The 19,109-nt window shown below is 40.1% G+C and overlaps 1 protein-coding gene across 1 annotated transcript; it reads right to left on the minus strand.

Moving 5' to 3' along the window:
- Positions 1-3,063: 3,063 nt before the first annotated feature.
- On the minus strand, positions 3,064-18,655 carry GSG1L2 (GSG1 like 2; the record flags this gene model as incomplete). The annotated part of the gene is made up of 5 exons (XM_082492029.1): positions 16,223-18,655; positions 14,603-14,650; positions 12,052-12,204; positions 6,732-6,843; positions 3,064-3,319 (listed from the first exon to the last, which is right to left on the minus strand). Exons 1-5 carry the CDS (start codon positions 16,530-16,532, stop codon positions 3,064-3,066), a joined length of 879 nt encoding a protein of 292 aa, XP_082348155.1. The 5' UTR covers positions 16,533-18,655.
- Between the last annotated feature and the right edge of the window lie 454 nt (positions 18,656-19,109).

Raw genomic sequence — 19,109 nt, forward strand, 5'->3', positions numbered from 1 at the left:
GTGTTTCCTGTGTTGTGGAGCCCAAAACTGGACACAGTATTCTATCTCATCTAACGCATGCTAAACAGCGAGGAATAATCACTTCCCTGGATCTACTGGGTATGTCCCTGCTAATACAGCCCAAGATACTGTTGGCTTTCTTTCAGTCAGGCACATTTTCAGCTTGCTGTGGTCTGAGAACCTCAAGTCCTTCTCCATAGAGTTAATATTCAGCAATCATAACAGACTAATTGTGCAACCACATCTCTTATTCCAATGATATAGCAGCATGTCAACTGCATGTGGAGATCTATTTCCTCCCACTTGTTTCCCAGGCTGTTTACATTTGTGTACATACATTTTAGGTGGATTCTTCTTGACCGTGTTTTATCATTCCTGAGGTCTCATTTTTTCCTGTCACCTTTCACCTTTTGCTTTCCATCACTGTTGACTTCTACCTCATGACAAAATTTTCTTCCTCCATTATTCCTAGTTTAAAGTATTTCTTAACAGGTTGGCCAGCCTGATCACAAAGGTGTTTTTGTCCAGCTTTGCCAACTGGACCTTGTTTCTTCCCAGTAGTTCCTCATCTTCTGAGAGAGACCTACAGTTGTCAAAGCCTTGTGACAATGACCGGCTGTGCACAATCAAGTGTTGACCCACAGGATCCATACCCTATTCCCAAGCCTTGTCCTTGTAGGATCAATGAGAATGCCACCTGGGCCCTCATGTCCTACACCTTCACCTCACAGAGTTACTCTTCAAATGCTCAAGATCTCCCGGATATTATCATTGGTGTCCCCATGGATGATCAGCATGGAATCATAGTCTGAGGGATGGACATGCTTCAGCAGTCTCTCTGAAACACCTAAGATCTAAGCCCCCAACAAACAGCAAACATCCCTGGATAGCAAGTCAGGTCACCAGATTGTGGCCTCCAGCCCCTGAAGGACATAGTCTCCCACTGCTCTCACTTGCCATGCTCCCTTGGTTCTCCTGCGTGTTTCAGGTTCAGGTGGCTCTTGCCTGCTGCCAGAGACTAAAACTATCCTGCAGTTGCAGATCTGCCAGTGGAGAAAGCCTCTTGCCCGAAGCCACAACATGCAGTGTTCCTGGTCCTGGGAGTCTCCAGTGAGCACAGTCTCTGGCTGCTCTTCCTTGTGTGCATTATAGGGGTTCAGGCTCTCATCTTTGCAGCGTCTCCATTAAGATCTTGTCAATCTCTGTTTTGGCATCCCTTGTGCTATGCAGCCTTCTGAACTCCTGCCACAGCTCCTTAACTTCTGTAGAGTTTCTCAGTCACAGCACACTTTCTACAGGTAAGGATGCTGCCTTCGCCTGCTCCAGCTTCAGCAAGTGGCCCCAGGCACTCCCTGTAGCCCCAGACCTGGAGAGTTGTATCTTTCCTTGGGAGCCCAGCACAGGCCAAGACCTCTGCTGTGCCTGGGATGATTGCTCCAGTTGGTGCTGGGGCCAGTGCCCGCTGATCTGTCACTACCAATGCTGGGCACTCACACACTGCCTTCAGCAGAGTTTCTGCTGCTTTGAAGAGCAATGCTCTGGGCACAGTCCACAAGTTGTATAGCTCTCTCTCTAGCACTAGTGGCACGATTGCTTGAAACTCCCTGATCAGGAGTCATCTTTTCCCACCTGCAACCTGGATTTGAGGAGCCTTCAACTTGCTCCCAGAAGAACTAGAAGCAGAGCCCAGAACTGTTGCACAAACTGCAAGCACCAGAAACAGTCTAAGCAGTGTCTGAGGCCCCTGCCTGCGTTCTGCCCACAAACTGCCTGTCCTGATGTCACAGCACTCCCAAGGACCAGTTACATAGCAGTGCAGGCTGGGCATAGGTGCCTGCCACCCCTCGGTGGGCTTCCCAACACTCACCACCTCCCTTCTGAGGAGACTGGCTTATGCGTTGCTTTATTATCTCACTTTATTGTCTCTCAATTTTCCTCTCTTACTACTAATGGCCCATGGTTTCCTACTAAGCTAATTGTTTTTAATTGCGCTACTCTATTATCAGCTCCACCTTATCCCTGGCCATAAACTGACCTACTATGGGTCCTGCTGGCATAAATTTAGCTTATATTTATGTTAGTATTGTTCTGCCTGACAAAAATGTACAGAGATTTTTCTAAACCCCAGAGCTGCTCACTATGCTGTGTAAGGCCTCTGACACCCAGTGTTCACAAGTGCATTTCCTAGTGGGCTCATTAGCAGGAGGATTCATACAACAATGAAGAAAAACTGGTGTCCGACAGACTAGGCACACATGGCTCAGTTCCATGGGGAAGCTCCGCATTGATCCTCAGAGCGGAGCAGCTGCATATTCCTGATCTATGGGGATCATAATCATTTCTACTCTCTCATCTTTAACAGGATTGTAGATTATTCTTCATGTATAATAATCACAAGTCAAATTTTGATTCTTTATGACACTGTTGTCAGAATGATACCTACAGAATTTCATAGGTGAGTTGTGTACTGTCTACAACTATGTATCTTCCAGATTTCTGTTTGCATTCCTAGCCATTTAAACGAGCATTTAAATGAAAGCCTCTTCCCTCTATTAGCCTTTCTTTCACAGGAAATCCTACCACTATGCATATGGTGAAACTCTTGAATCATAAGCTGTAATACAGATTTTTTCCTGGAGATATTGTACCTTTACTAACAAAGAAATCATTCAAACCATGCACCACACGTGGGCTGCTTTATTTGCTGCTTTGCTCTTTTGGGGTTTTGATTTTGGTATGGGATTTTTTACAGTCTTTTCAATAAAGAGTTAGGGTGGAAATCCATAATGCTCTGAAATTCTAACAAACTCACATACTTTATATTAGCATTACAGATTGCATAAAAATCAGACCACTGGAGAACCTGTGTCACTGTCTTTTTCTGAACTGAGACACCCGAACCTACTTTTCCAATACTAAGACTTCCTTGAAACATCCATGGAAATATAATTTATTTATTAAGAAAATTAATTAATGCTATACAAATATACATTTTTATTAATTAATAATTTCATTCTGATCTAGTATTATGATTTACAGGATACCTTGAGATACAGTTCAAATTTACAGAACTGAAATAGTGGCCAGGTGACGCAAGCCTTTTATTGGGTGTGCAGGGTCCTCTGTGCTGTTGTGAAAAGAGTTCACATACACATTGCAAGCTTTCTCTGGAGCTGTATGATCAGGAAACTTGTACTTAATCTTTAAACTCCTTCCCAGCGTTTTTCTTTTGTGCTTGAATTCCAAAATTGTTTTTGTATATTTGTTAATAGTGGTGACAGCTGCAGCCATACAGCAAGCGAAGGAAGACCATGCGAGGCTATAAACAAAAAGGTTTATCAGAAATTAGCAGAACATTTTCATATCCAAGTCCTTCAATTTTATTTTTGAAAATACTCATGCATGTGATTGCATTGGTGTATATTAGGAAAAGAGGAGCAAGGTGAGGGAGGAAGAAAGATTCTTGGTTAATGACCATCCATGTACCTGACTTAGGTAGTTGACCTGTACATATTGGCTATAATATTCACATTTAACATTCCTGTTTAATGAAAGCATACCTCCAATTTCTCTGTTTACTCTACTTAGAGCTTAATATCAGAAAGAGGAACTATAAAAAGATGAAGATGCATAAAATATGAAAAGATGCAGTTACTGAGACTACAAATCTCACGGGTGACACTGAGAAAAATGTGTGCCAGTTATCCAAAAGGGTTAAAAATAAAAGAGCAGGCACAATTAAATAGATGACTAAAGCAGGCTTAGAGCACTGAAATGCATTCCTGAGAAAATACAGTTCATGACTAAACAGACAGAAAATTATATGAACTCTTAAATTTTAAAAGTAAAACCACAAGAAGACAGAACTAAAAAATGATGTTGAGGTACAATTTGCTAAAAATGTGTGAAACTTCCAGATTACTCTGTGGGCAATGCATGCTGGAGATGTAAAAGCAGCACATAAAAATATGGTCACAATGGAATGAATTGGTGTTCACAGTGGAGGAACTTACTCATCAGAGCCTTTCTTAACATGTCAAGGTGACGATTATCTAACAAAAAGTGTACTTTTGTGGAGAAATCCATTTAAGAAGTTCCTGTTTATGTCTCCTCTCCCTCAGAGAGGGATGTTCCCACATCCTTGCTGTAGTTCAGCAAACTTATTTAGGTTTTTGAATAACTCAATAACTCCTCTTTTTTTTTTTTTTTTAGCATTATTTTTTGCCAGGATTGTTTCCCAGGGCGATCGGACAGCCAGATGTGTTGACAGAATTTGAGGGTGGTGGAGTATGGCACGTAGATTTGAAGGGCTCCTAGAAGCAGGACGAAGGGGAGCAGCTTAAACTATCTTCACTCCTAAAGTCAGTCAAACTACACCCTGACTAACTCTCAAATGTGGGGAGCCACAGAAGAGGTTTTATAACAAAGAGATAGCAAGAATAGGAGAAAATCGCCAGAAGCAGACAGATTTACCTCCCCATGCCAACGGAGCAAGAACAGTACAGCAGGCCTACCTACGGTGGTATGTAACCTGTGGATTAAGCTAACCATGGCAGAGAAGAAGTGACAGGTCTGCAGTAGTCCTGACTCATGTAGTAGGCATTTTTGGCTGAATAACTGAAGCACAGTTGCATTAGTAGGCAAATTGATAGAACTGATATTATGAAGCACAACTTTTGTTGAAGGTGCTTTTCCTAATGCATCTGTTGAAGCCCTTTGAAGGACTTAATGACAAAAGAGTAAGAATCTGATTTCAGGTAAGGTTCTATAAAGGCCTCTTAGCAAAGACTGCAAGAAATTAGTCTTTTATGAGCAGATTCTCTTGTAGACCAATACTGTGTTAAAAGAGAAAAAACAAAGGACAGAAATAAATAGTTTTCTTTGACAATATGAGAAGGATATCAGTGCGATACTTCAAAGGTTTTGCCAGAAATTTTTCTTTTCCATAAAAAAATCGGAAAAAATGGGGAGTCCCGCACCCAACTAGAGAGAACTGACAAAGGAAGTGAGCAAAGTCTTATCACTGAGAGAGCCAGAGAATAAAGGGCAGTTAGGCTGCAGTGGAAATTCAGCTTCAAGGAGAGCATTCAATTTAAATTCTGCCCAGAGACAAACAACAAAAGGGGAAATCAAACATGTCGACTCAACAAGGAAGCAAACTAAAGCAACCAGTCATTCATCTGCATAAGAGAATGCCAATAGAAGCTCAGCTGGACTATGGGTTTTCCTTTTACTGCATGGAGTCCCCCTTATGAGGTGTGTTATGGGAATTTAGTACAGGGCAGGTCTTTAGAGAGAAAGAGTTTTCTCTGGATGTGAAGATGCCTCAATCTGAGAAGCACAAGGAGAGTGAGAGATTCACCAATAATAAAAACGTCTTTCAACTTCCAGGAAAGCTCCTGAAGAAGAGAAAAAAGAAATACGGAGGGATTTATTGAAGGGATACCACAGAGTGAGTCTACCTATCATTAACAATTCCAGCACTGTAAAGGAGGAATAAAGGTCTTCATGCCTCCTGGGGCAGGTGGAAGAAAAACCCTGGCCACAGCAGCTGGATGTGAGGATAGAGGGGGAACTGTGGCAGGTAGAAGATCCATGACAGAGGCTCAGCAGTTCTTGCAGGAATAGCTGCTCTACTAGGTCTGGTGATTGGGATGAAAAGCCACTGCCATGGGCCCAATGCTGTGTTCTCTTTGACTACTAAGCAGATGGCTATGAGTCCCAAGGAAAAAGTAGGAAAGTCTTTGCCTGTGCTTCTGTCTGCCTATGCCCCTGTCATGGTCTTGGTGACATTGTTGGCCGCAGTTGGGTGCTGAGCTAATTAGAAAGGGAGTGTTAGTTATAAGCATTAATGCCCCCTTTTCTGGTGTCTGTTCTCTTTTCTCTTGTAAAAGACAAATAGCTTCAGCACCCTTCCTCTCTCACCATCAGATGACTTTCTCACATACATTCAATGACAGCTAAGGGAGGCTGAAGATGAGGGTTCGTACAACAGGAAGGGAGATGCAAATGTAGGTTATCAGAAGAGAGACAACATTTTTATATATGAAAGTAGATAAGAGGAAGGAAACCAAGGGAGACAGCTGGGAGGAGTTCCTATTCTTTTTCTCAGTCACAGCTGGGGAAATAGCAGCAGTTTCCAGCATTCAAACGCTTGCTATTGATCAGATTTGATGGATTTTCAAAGACACATTGCTATAGCAAAAATCATCCAAACAGCACTCTTTCTTAATCAATTCATTAGGTCTTCTCAGAGGATATGTTGCAATTATTTACAAGGCCAAAATAATGTATTTTTACCTAAGCCTGTTTTCAAAAATTTGAACCATCTTGACTGAAATTCTAGATACAATAACCTGAAGCATATATCTGATAAGGAAAAAATTAGCCCAAATGGCTAAGGCTGGCAGAGTTTTAAACAATTTACACAAGGCGGTTGTCCTGGGAGATGAAGGTGCTAAATCTGGGTCTGATGTGTATGGAGAAGAACCTCTGCTTCATGCAGAGCAGTTGGAGGTCTAAAAGATGGCAAATGCACAACTCCCAAGCTTATACATTCTATGCAGTAATGTAATACAACTGAATTTGGAGAAAAACAGCTGGTTACTAAACTGCATTCCCAGGAGTGAAGTAAGGTAGACCCATTCCTTATAAATTAGATATACATTCATTGAACATAGGGTGAAGTGACTGAAATGTAATGGAAGAACTAAATATAAACCAATAGGTACCAATAGGACCAGCCATAATCCCATGTGTGAGGTCTCCAGTCTTCAGGACCAAGATTTACAGTCATTTGAAATACAGTTGTGTACATCATGTGAGCAACCATGCCCAGAAGACCTGAAAAGTATAACATCATAAGAACATTAGAAAATGTAAATCGAGGACATTCCTCTTTGTCAACTTTTTGCAGTTGTCCCTTGAGTCGTGAAGAATATTTTATGAAGTATCTGAATTATATCAGTCACTGAAAAATACTTGACTTTATAATCTAAATGCATTTATGTGCCATATATTTGCCAATACAATCACTAAAACACTCCCTTGATACCTGCTCTGTATGCTAGAGTGATCTAGGGGAGCAATGGGACATGCAGCCAATAGATTTTAAAAGGAAACAGGTTGGTTGGTTCCCATTCTCTGAAAACCTCTTAGTAATAAAACCCTGAGCAGAGATTGGCCATTACAACAAAGTATCACTCAGTTGCATTACACAGGATGTGTTTCCCACCCTATAGTTCAGTGCAAAGATTTTTCAAAGGCATACAGTCATATGCCCCTTACCAGTGCCTTGAATGCAGCCAGATTTATCAATGTTATATAGGTGAATGAAAAAATGAACAAACACTTAATGGCCATTCAAAAGCACGGAAACCCAGATTATGAAAGGGGCTTAGATTTAATCATTTAATTTTCAAAAGTGTTACTAGGCTGCTGCCTAATCCTAAGAGTACCTGTTTTCCCTTAGCATTTTGTCTTCCTGTAGTGAGCTTCCCTGTGACCATCTATTCTTTTCTTTCCAGCTTCATTTCCAAATGCATACATACCCTTGCAGTATCGACTGGTATCCCACTGTCTAAAACGCATCAGCTTCTCAGAGCAGATGTTCCTCCACCAAAATTACAAGAGCCAATTTTTTAGGTGTTCCTAAAGTATGTCTGTTTCACGAGTTCTTACAAAACTAGCTAGCTAGCACACAGTATCTCTTAGTCTAGGACACATGTCCTCAGGCATAACAAGCCAGGGCTAACAATCATAGAATCACAGAACCGCAGAATGATCAGTGTTGGAAGGGACCTCTGGAGATCATCTAGTCCATCCCCCCTGCCAGAGCAGGGTTACCTACAGCAGTTGCACAGGATGGTGTCCAGGCGGGTTTGGAATGTCTCCAGTGTGGGAGACTCCACAACCCCACTGGGCAGCCTGTGCCAGTGCTCTGCCACCCTCAAATGAAACTTCCTATGTTCAAGTTTGTGCCTGTTACTTCTTGTTCTATCACTGAAAAAAGACTGTTCCCATCTACCTGGCACCCTCCCTTTAATTAAGTATTGATAAGATTCCCCCTCAGTTTTCTTTTCTCCAGACTAAAAAGCCCCAAGTCCCTCAGCCTTTCCTCGTAAGAAAGATGCTCCAATCCCCTAATCATCTTTGTAGCCCTTTGCTGGACCCTCTGCAGCAGTTCCCTGTCCTTCTTGACCTGGGGAGCCCAGAACTGGACACAATACTCCAGATGTGGCCTCACCAGGGCAGAGTAGAGAGGGAGAATAATCTCCTTCAACCTGCCGGCCACACTCTTCTTGAGACCATTGGCCTTCTTGGCCACCAGGGCACATTGCTGGCTCATGGGCACCCTGTTGTCCCCCAGGACTCCCAGGTCTCTTTCCACAGAGCTGCTGTCTAGCAGGTCAGCCCCTAACCTGTACCAGTGCATGGGGTTATTCCTCCCCAGGTGCAGCACCCTACACTTGCCCTTATTGAATTTCATAAGATTCCTCTCCGCCCAACTCTCCAGCCTGTCCAGGTCATGCTGTATCGCGACACAGCCTTCCGGTGTGTCAGCCACCCCTCCCAATTTCATGTCATCAGCAAACTTGCTGATGGTACACTCTATCCCTTCATCCAAGTCATTGATGAACAATATTGAACAGGACTGGACCCCTGAGAAACACCACTTGTTACGACCTCCAACTGGACTCTGCACCGCTAACCACAACCCTCTGAGCTCTATCTGTCAGCCACTGTTCAATCCAATGACCTGGCTTCAGTAGTCATTGGAAAATGGTCTTCCTTAAAATACTGGTATTGCCTGAAACACCATCAACAGGCAATTAGGAGAACCCTTGTGTGGAGCATAGAGACAAGAGGCTTCATGCTGTGAAACACAGCCTTCGGTAGTTAGCTGACACCCTGATAGCACATTCCTTAATAAACTGTTTGGAGAAAATTGTTTGACTGTAGATGTGGCTATTAGAGAACAGAGACCAATTGTCCATCTGTCACCAGAGAGGTGGTATGTCATAGCCATTTTTGAGTGACAGACACAAATGCCTGTCCAGAATCCTTCAATCTGGCTGCTTAGAAATGCATATAACTGGAGTGTGAACATGAGCTCCTGTGCTGGAGCTCTCCTCTTAGCTTTTGTACAAAAATTAAATTCTGACTCAGGCTCAACATTTCAGCAGTGGCATCAGGGCAGTTTGGTGCCTGAGAAATGGTGAAAATTTGTCTAATCTAGATATAAAAGGCAAGCATAATCATATATGGGTGCCTGCCAACGTTCATTTTCATCAAAGCCCACTGAGGGCAACAGGATAGTGGTATCAATAATGTGTATTTCATAGCAAGTGCAGCTAGCAAGCAATGCACATGTATTTAAGAGGAAACACAAATTAGAAAAATAATTTCTGTGGAGTCAACAGCTGCATGTGGGACATTATGAACCTACATACGTATGGTTGGAAAATTTCACACTGATTCTTCTTTTAAGTCACCATGTTTTGCACAAGTTAGAACATGCATTTTAGAATTTTATTCAGTCTGAGCTATAGACTAAGGGAACAGAGAAATCAAACACTAGCTTTAACGTGGGGATTTTTTCAATGGTTAAATACTGAAACAGTTTTTTTTAATTGTGTGTTTTCAGTATAGCCAGAATTATTCAACTACTGTTTCCAGTAGCTGAATTTTAATTTGCATTTTTCTGCTAGAATCGAGATCATGTTTGTACAAGAAATTGCATCTTCATTACAGATGAGGACAACCAGATTTAGTTTATATCTACAGAGTTTGTATATACATAAGTTTAACAGCAAAGAGATATGCTCTTCAACTTTTTAATATTTCAAGAAATTTTACTAGCAGAAGTAAACAGGATGTGCAGGAAAAGCTTGCTGCTTGCTCTGTAAGCCTCTGTAATACTGCACATACCAAAACAAAAAAGAATATTAATAAAAGTGAATATTTACTAATATTGGGAGAGGGAAAAGTTGCCAACAGTAGACAAAACTGCCCAAAGTGTTGAATAAAGCTCCATACTCTTTCTTTGGAAATAGACATGACAGTGGATCATGAGGTTTGGTGACATACAGGAGAAATGGGCCTTTTTTTGAGCAATTAGTAGAACTGTTGATAACAGAGATTTTTAACTAGTTGGACACCTTTTAGGAAAGTCTTTCAGAAGGAAGGAGATATTCCAGCAGGTTCTCAGAATTCACAGGCAGCAAAGTTTAGGGACTGCTCTCTGGACTACAGGGAGCTGAGACAGCAACCTTCAAATGTGTAAAAGTTACTGCAAAAAGGACGGAATCATCTGCTCTCTGTTGCAGATGGGTATCATAAAAGAAATGCTGTAAAAAAAATGCAGCAGCTGGGGCTTTAGATTAGACATGAAGAAAATTTTTACAATGGTATGAATTGGATTACATTTCCTAAGAAGGTGACAGAAACTTTAGTACTAAAGAGGGAGCACTATTTATTTTTATTTTTTTTTATGGTGGTGGTTTTTTGGATTTTAGGATCTTTTTTAAGATGGGGCTAGGCAAATATCTGTCAGGAAAGTTTTGGGAGAGTTGGGCTTGACTCAGGGCAGAGTGATGGGTCCCTAGAAGTTTTAGACTTCCATAAAATTAAGCAAAAAAGTGTTTCAGAAGTCAACATCTGGAATATAAAGTGTGGTTGTTAAAGTCCTTGGAGGTTTGGCCCTGTGTCCACATTTAGCACTAACCTCTAGCAAGATTGTGCAAAAACTGGGCAAGAGAAAGACTAAAGCAGGAAGAGTGATGAGAGGTCTTAGAAATACATGTGAAGTCATATGGCATGTTTCTCAATCATTTCTTTTGGAGAAGATGAAGGAAAGACATAATAGTTATCTTCAACTATGCGAAGGCTTCTGCAGAAAAGAAGAAATTATTTCTTCCCCATTATCACAGTCAAACATTTAATAAACTTGATTTATTTAGCCAACAAAAATGAGATTGGCAAATGAATTAATTGTGTGATTATGTTTAAGATAAAAAAAAAAAGTAAAATAAGAAGTCTTTAATTCATTAAGAAAGGCACAACAATCACAAATGCATGAACATTAAATCAAGAAACATTAGGATTGGGATCAAAGCCCAAAAATTTTCACAGAGAAAGATAAGTTTGAGATTAATTCCTTGCCATCTGCCAGGTGTTTGACTTGCAATTAGATGTTATTCTAAAAGATATGCTTTTGCCAAGCATAAATCACTTTGAACTTGAAACAATCCTGACCATATGAAGCATAGTGGCATGTGTTCCACAAGACATTGTAGTAAATAAACAGTATGATTTCTTCTGTCTCTAAAACTAATAACTCTATGAAACATTGTTCATGTTACTGATAATTGCTGCTTTTAGTGCAACATTCCTCAGTAACAATTCTATAATATACACAGAATCACAGAGTACTTCAGGCTTTAAGACACCTTCAGAAGTCTCTGGTCCAACCTCCTCCTGCTCAACACACAGTCAACACTGAATTCATATCAGATTCCTCAGATAGGACTAGGGACCCTCTGAAGTTTCTTCCAAACTGAATTTGCCTGGGATCCCATGATTAAATAGCACTGGATTAAGAAGTAATATGCAGAAAATGAAAGACAATTTTAATGATGATTCTCTACTAGCAATTATCCAATTACATTTTATTCCCTCTTGAAATAATAATTTTAATTTGGCTATTGATAATTTTATACTTAACATGTTGGAAATAAAAAAAAAAATCAAGTTATTTTGAACAACATGTTACTTTTTTAGCTTTGACAACCAACCTGACAGTGAAATGAAAAATTATGAAATAATGAAGTTAAAAATAGTTAAAACTATAAATATAAGTTATAAAAATAATTTATTAAGAAAATTCATTGAAAATAATATTTTTTATAAAATGTTGCCTCATCTGGTATTGTTAGTGTTTCCATAGGTATTGTAATAGTTTTTAAACTTGGACACTGTTATTGATTTTCAGGTGGAAGTCTATCAAAGTTGCATTTTCTGGATGTAATTAACCGATATCCTTAACTGTACCTGCTAATACGGTGACTACTGCAGAAAAGGCGTTGATCTTTAGCCCATCAATGACGGTACTGTAGTAGCACATTTCTACTGACATAAGAATGGCTCCAGTCAGAAGCAAAATGATGTACAGAAGCTCTGCTACGATAGACAGCCATAAAACCCCTGGAAAACCAAATCAATAGCACTGGTATTATAAGCAGTCATTTAGTATTTTCACCATTTCTTTCTTCTTCATTTATATTGTTTACACAACATTAAACAAAAGCTCAAAGACAGTGAGGATGCTGTTATAACATCTATAGGAAGAATTCAAGGTCAATGGACACCCTAAATTATAATTTTGTCTAATGATTTGGCCATTTAGTAGAACAGTACTTGCACATTCCTGATATACACTTAAGAAACTTACAGTACAAGGTGGGGCAGTATGGTTTTATGCTTAGTAGCTACCCTAAAATTACCATGAACCAAAGCTAATATAAAAATAATTACTATCCTATTATCTAGTTGTTGACATCAAGGTTGCTGAGTCCAGAGAGAAACAGCAGACCATGTTATCCAGCTAACAAACTGCAAGGCCACCCACACAGCCACATGGCCTGAGGGTCTAGCCATTAAATAAAATTTTCCCCATGAGTTTAATTTGCCACCAAGCACAATCTTGATTTTTTGGACAGAGAAACCTTCACGAGGCCAGACACTCTCTAGGTTTCACTGAGATTCATTTCTCTGGTTATCTGCTAATTCATGTCTTTCTGGGTATCTGTTAATTACATCTTACACAAGAAGATAATCTTCCCATTAAAGTTTCTCTGCCTGCTCTTCTACTATTGGCATGCTAATGTCCCACAGTCAGGAGCAGGAGGTCTTGTGTCCAGATTATAGCCAGAACTGGCCAACAACCTTCCCAAACCTTATTAAAAACAAAGAAGTCTGTCCTGAGACATGTGGCTGTATATTTAAATAATGATTTCATGTGAAACTATATATTAACAATCACAACTTAAAAATAGAAGCATTGCTAAGACATTTAATTGATTACTAAACACTAGATATGGCAGTAAACAACGTTTGTGTGGTAAATAACCGCTACTGCAGGCTTTGACAGTGTCTGTGGGACTTCTTTGATTCAAAGGCCATTTAGACATTGAATTTTTGGGCCTGGCTATATGTCAGGGTTTTCTGGGCAAGGCTTATTTCTCCAGCAAATCTTTGTCTCAGTAAAAAAAAATCTGATTTTGTTCAGGAACTCCGGATGTTACGTTGCCCGACAGTATTGACTGCTCCAGCTACTACAGCTTGCATCTTAATATTTTTGGTAAGTGAGCCATCATTACGTATGCACTGAACAACTGTGGTAATCCCTTTGTATGATGCCTAGGAATGACAAATTCAGGAGAGGTGAGCCTGATGCATCCTGAGTTTTGTGCACACAGGAATCATATGCATGTGCAAAACACAAGCTCGCTCTTCTGTGAAGGGCAGGAGTCTATTTCCGCACAGGATTTCACTGCGCAGGGACAGCTTCTCAGTGCGGTGATCAGTTGCCTAGATGCTGTCTTAGGCGTCTTGCTCTGGCCTGCAGGTGCCTGTGGCACTTGCTGATGCTGTTCACAGAGTTAGTTTCAGCGCTATGTCCATCAGCGATCTCATGTGTGAAGAGCTCTCAGGGCAGGGCCCATAATCCACCCCTCCTTGCTGAGGACTATGTCTGCGTGACTAAGAACCACGTCTCATTTTTTTCTCACGCTATAAAAGTCTTGAATTATTTGTGCACCGTGACAAGCTGCAATAGAGGGAAGTATGACTAGCCTTCAGATACTGAGTCTTCCTTCTTCCCCAAGGGGCTGAAATTGCATATTCAGGAAAGTACTTCAGTCCCAGTATCCTGGACAGGCAATTTCAAACCCCTGGGGAAGAAGGAAGAGGGTTTTTTTCTGGATCAGCCACTTGCAAAGTGATTGGTCTAATCACATCAGTGACGGGGTTTATGTTGGACAGGGGGGCTCTTAACAGCATCTGCAGGCATATTTTGTAGGAATATGAACTGTTCTTTGAAAAAAAGAGGACAACACTCTGCTTTCAGGAGAATGGAAATGCTTCCTTACAGCTCTGTGTAAGGTACAGGGAGGGGATTCAGACTGCCATCAAGATTGGTTTGGTCTACAACACGTCCCCCCCGAGTCTTCTCAGCATACTGCCTGCCCTGGTTCACACACTGCCTATCCCTCTGCCCTGTCCAGGCCGCGTGGTACAAGCCACAAAATTCCTGACTGTGAATATGAGGAGAGAAGGGACAAAAACTTACAAATCTTGACTTCCAGTATCCATATTCAAAGTAATTTTAAAAAAACATTCATATTCAAATGGAGGGCTTTCAAAAGACATAGTTTCATATTTTAAGTCATGTGTACTTAATTTGTAAGTTGAAAAACTAAATAAAGGACAAACAACTGTATGGGATTAAAGCAAGCATTTTTCATATCAAAATATACAATATTTACATTGGTAAATGTGATCAGGAAATTTTTATTTATATAAACAAAATATGCATGTTTACCTCGATCAGCAGATGGAGTCAGACTGATGAAGCTTCTACATTTCTCACCTAAAAAAATAAAATTTATTTAAAATAAAATTCAGCATTATTTTGTGATCTGCAATGATCTAAAGAAATAGATTAATAGAAAACGGGTAATGCAAAATCTATCATAAAAGCACAGAGATGATCAGGAAAAACTATTTTTGATATATGCTTGTACACACACAGTCCCTGGTGCGTTGACCTACTCCTGGGACTTAGTGAGAGAGTCCTTCCAGACTTTTTCAAGGCAGAATCAGAGTCTGGGAGACTTAGAGAAAGGCTATGAATCGATTTCCAGAAGCTTGTAGCTGTGAAAGCCAGAATGGGGAAATGATCAATTCCTTTGGAAGACTGGCAGCCTGTATACTGTCTTCCCTGTAAAGGAAGACCTGCTCTCCTTTAGACAAGGCTGCTGCTTACACAAATTTCCTCTAAGCTTGATTTCAATTTCTTTCTTTAAGCTTTGATTTTCAAACCCATGTGACCTCCTGACCCCCCCACAGATGCTGTGAACAAAGCTCTTGGAATTAATTCTGCTCTGCTCTGAAAATATAGGGTGGGTTTTTTTAAGCTACTAACTGCAGCAAGTTGGAAAACAAGAACCACCATAGCAGATGCACAAATCAAAACCCCAGTATCCACAGCAATCACCACCCGAAAGATGTGTTTTGGAGATGTATTTTCCTCCAATCTTTGACATTTACCCCCTTAAAACTGCATAGTTTACAAGACCTTCTGGTAGAACTGGACTTTCAGAACAGGTGACTGCAAAAATATTTGCATTTTATAGCACAGATTATTTGATTTCTCTGAAGTTTTGTTCTAGTTGTCATTTGTAAACTGATCAGGACAGTAAATGGGAAAACTTAGTATTGATCTGGATTTACAATAAATGCTCTATTTTTTGAACCAGCTAAGCAATTCCCCTATACAAAGATCCAAAATTAACTAGAAGCTTTCTTTAATGGCAAGCTTATTTCATTCTACTGACTTATGCAGAGTGAAACTCAATTAAATACCACCACTCATGACTAGCAAGTCTCCAAATTATATTTTAGCAGGTTGAAATAATCTTCTGATTTATGAAAGGTGAGAACGCAGTAAGAAAGTAGAAATATCTGTGCTTAAGAGGAAATCCATGAAATAATGTAGATCTCACAGATTTAATTGCTCAAATGATTTTTAAAAGAAAAAATAAATGACATTGTGCTTTTTATGTTGCCATAGGCAATCATAAGCAACCATTTAAGGTAAATATGTTCAATTTTGCCTAAGGGACCAAAACCATCAGAAAAATAAAACACTTTCCAATTAAAGTAACCTAACATACTGCTCTTATTGGAAGAATAAAATAAAAATCTTCATCTGTAATACAACCTGTCCCTCTAAAGCTCTTTGCAGAATTTATTAGGATTTTTTAAGGAATTGATTATGTAGTACCCTCTAAGATTCTCCTTCCCAGAGAACAGCAACTTTTTAAGGATACTTTTTCCTTTAAAATACATACATGATATTGAAGCAAAGAGGAGGGTGAAACAAAATAAATAAGAAGAACTCTGATTACTTTCTTAAGTAAATTTACATGATTTTACTCACCTTCTTCATTTATAATTTCTTCACAGGAGTACCAAATTCCAGCATGAAACTTTCGGTCAACGAACTTGTCATCTCCTGTCTCCCAAATATACTGCACAGCATTGCTGTTGTTGGCATCAGGGCTATTAAAGCGGATGCAGTGATCCCCTTTGCTCTGTCCTGTACAGAAAGGTTTGGCAACTTTTCTCGTCCCTTCACACCAGTAACTGCTACTGAACGCTGTAATAGAAAAGACTAAAGAGAGAAAACTGAGAGAAAACGCTGCTGAGGCTCTCTGCCGTCTGTCTGCAGTTGGGACAGAATCTGACATCCTCCAGGACTACGCTATCAATTATTCCAGAAACAACATTTTACAAACTATGTATACATCTGCCTGGTGAAACACCTGCCTGTATTTACCATTCCATTCTTCATTCCTCTCAAAAAATTGTAGCAGCTAAGTTATTAAGAGAGAAGGCAGAGAGATGGGCATGACCAGCAATCATGTGGCAGGAGAGATTAAGGAGAGATGTAGGACAGTGTTGTTTGGCAGTAATGTCTTCTGAAAGAAATATGAGGTGGGACAATAAATTACAGTTTGCCCCATGAATCACAGGAGTAAAGATACACAGAACACACAAGCATTGGAAGTACCCCAGTATGCAATCAGAAAAGTTTTATTTATACAAACAAAATATGCATATTTACCCTGATCAGCAGGTGGAGTCAGACTAATGGAACTTCTCCATTTCTCAGCTAAGAAATATCTTGTGGTTCCAATTGCTCCTGTTATACTAAACACTGATTAAATTGAATACAGTTGTGAATCTTATTATAAAGAAATTCTTAAGGCGATAAAACCAGTTGCTAAACTAGAGCATTTCACAGCATTACAGCACTTTCCAAGACCACTGGGAAGGTGATTGCATCTGTTCAAAGTCCTACCGGTGACAAATGAGTCGTAAGTTACATGACTTTGCTATTGATGGGCTTCTGGGCACTGTCCAGTCTGCCTCCATGAACACATAATAGAAATCTTGCCCAAGTTAGGTGAAGCAGTAGAGAAAAAGCTGAATTATCCTCATTTTATCCAACCATCTGTTCTCTCTGTGAAATCACACTTTTTTCCTTCATCTAAGAAACATTTCCCACATTGACATGTTATAATGTTGCTTTTTCTGGCTGTTTGATAATGCAAATAAGTGATGCAAAGAAAGTGAAGGAGCAAGAGCGTTAGCAAATCATTGTTTCATTTGACAACACATGCCCTAAGGGAGAGTGATACCACAGCTCAGACACTGAAGTCACATGTGTATCTTTTAATGAAAATCATTCTGATTTTTAGGACAACTCTCTACCCAGAAGATGTCAGGGTTGGAGAAGCACAGGGCTAGGCAAGTGCCAGCTTGAAACTCAAATAAACAGGATAAACGCCTGCTTTAGACTGTTAGGAAGATCTCTGCTTGAAAAGCTGGCCAGCAGCAGAGTGAAAGACCAAGCAGGTATCTGGACTAAAAAGGCGGATCAAATCTCACAGCCTGAAAAGCAGACTGTAGATTGAGCCAGGAGTCATTTTTTCCTTCAGCTTTGTGTTACTGTATTTTCACAAGGATATAGCACTCGTGAACTCTACTTGAAGCCTCTGTGCATTGACACTGCTTCTGGACAGTATTATCAACTGCCCCGCAAGTCTGAGAACAGGATCAGTGGGAAGGAAGGAGGGAGGGAAGACCTTCTAAGGATTAAACATTTATCTATGTTCCTATTCCCAGGAGTAGTCTGCATATGGCTGTATTCAAAAGTATTTTGAGACCTGTGAAACCACCAACTCAAGGCAGTTGAGTTCACTTGGGAGTAACACTGACACCTCTTCAATATATACAAACTTTACAGCTTTATGACCATTATAAAATTTAACTGGCATAAATGTCATAGCACAGTTGTCATCTTTGACTAAATAGACCTTGTATTGGACTATGAATCAGTCTCTGGAGACTTCAGAAAAAGCTCTGTCTATTGATATCTTCTGGTTGACAACTGCAGTCTGAGATTTTTTTCATTGAGCCAATTTTCTGCCTGTGCCCTATCAATGCTGGTGCCACAAACTTTTTAATCAGTTTGCCATGTAAGACTGCACTTAGGAGAGTCTCTTCTCTAACAGGAGAAATATATTCCATGAGCATTTATTGGTTAGATCTGTCATACTGTGAAAAAAGAAAGAAAATAAAAGGGGAGCAAATAGATTATCTGGACCTTCCTTCAAATGAAGTGTTATATTCAGTGATTTTTGCTGGAGTAAAGTTGAGAGTGAATGAGGGTGGGCAGCTGTGGCTAGCGTTCAGCTAGCCTGATTTACATTGTTCTAGTAAAAACTCTGAACAGTAACTCAGAAATTCAAACTTCAGCTCTGCATTCTGTCTTTACCACCTAGTGCCACAATTTATTAGTGTAATTATAATATGAGGAAACTCTAATGTGGGTCTCCTGCACTGACCTAATCCTGGGTAGTGTTAAATCTAGAGAGGGAACACAGAGCTTGTTCAAATATAACCTTCAGATGACTTTTAAAAGTGAGTAGGTAAACACTAACAACCTGTGTAGAAGTCAAAAAATGAAAACAGAACCTCAGCTGCTGGATGCTAGCTATCAGTGGAGAAGATGAGAGGACTTGCATGCAAGTGAGCAGTAGTGAGGATGTACCGCAGGAGACCCTCTGGATATGCTCACCTAGGGTCCAGGCATTTCTTATGGTAATCTCAGAACAGCTCCAATGATGGAGCGCTATTCAGGTGTCCTGGTTTTAACCTGCTACAGATCTGATCTTGCTCATATGGCCATTAGAAAATGTGTTTTTATCCCTCGTAGTAATACACAGATGACAGTTGCTACAGGAGCTTTGAAGTGCTTC

Source organism: Vanellus vanellus (assembly GCF_965231255.1).
Source record: "Vanellus vanellus genome assembly, chromosome: 17".
Lineage (NCBI taxonomy): Eukaryota > Metazoa > Chordata > Aves > Charadriiformes > Charadriidae > Vanellus > Vanellus vanellus.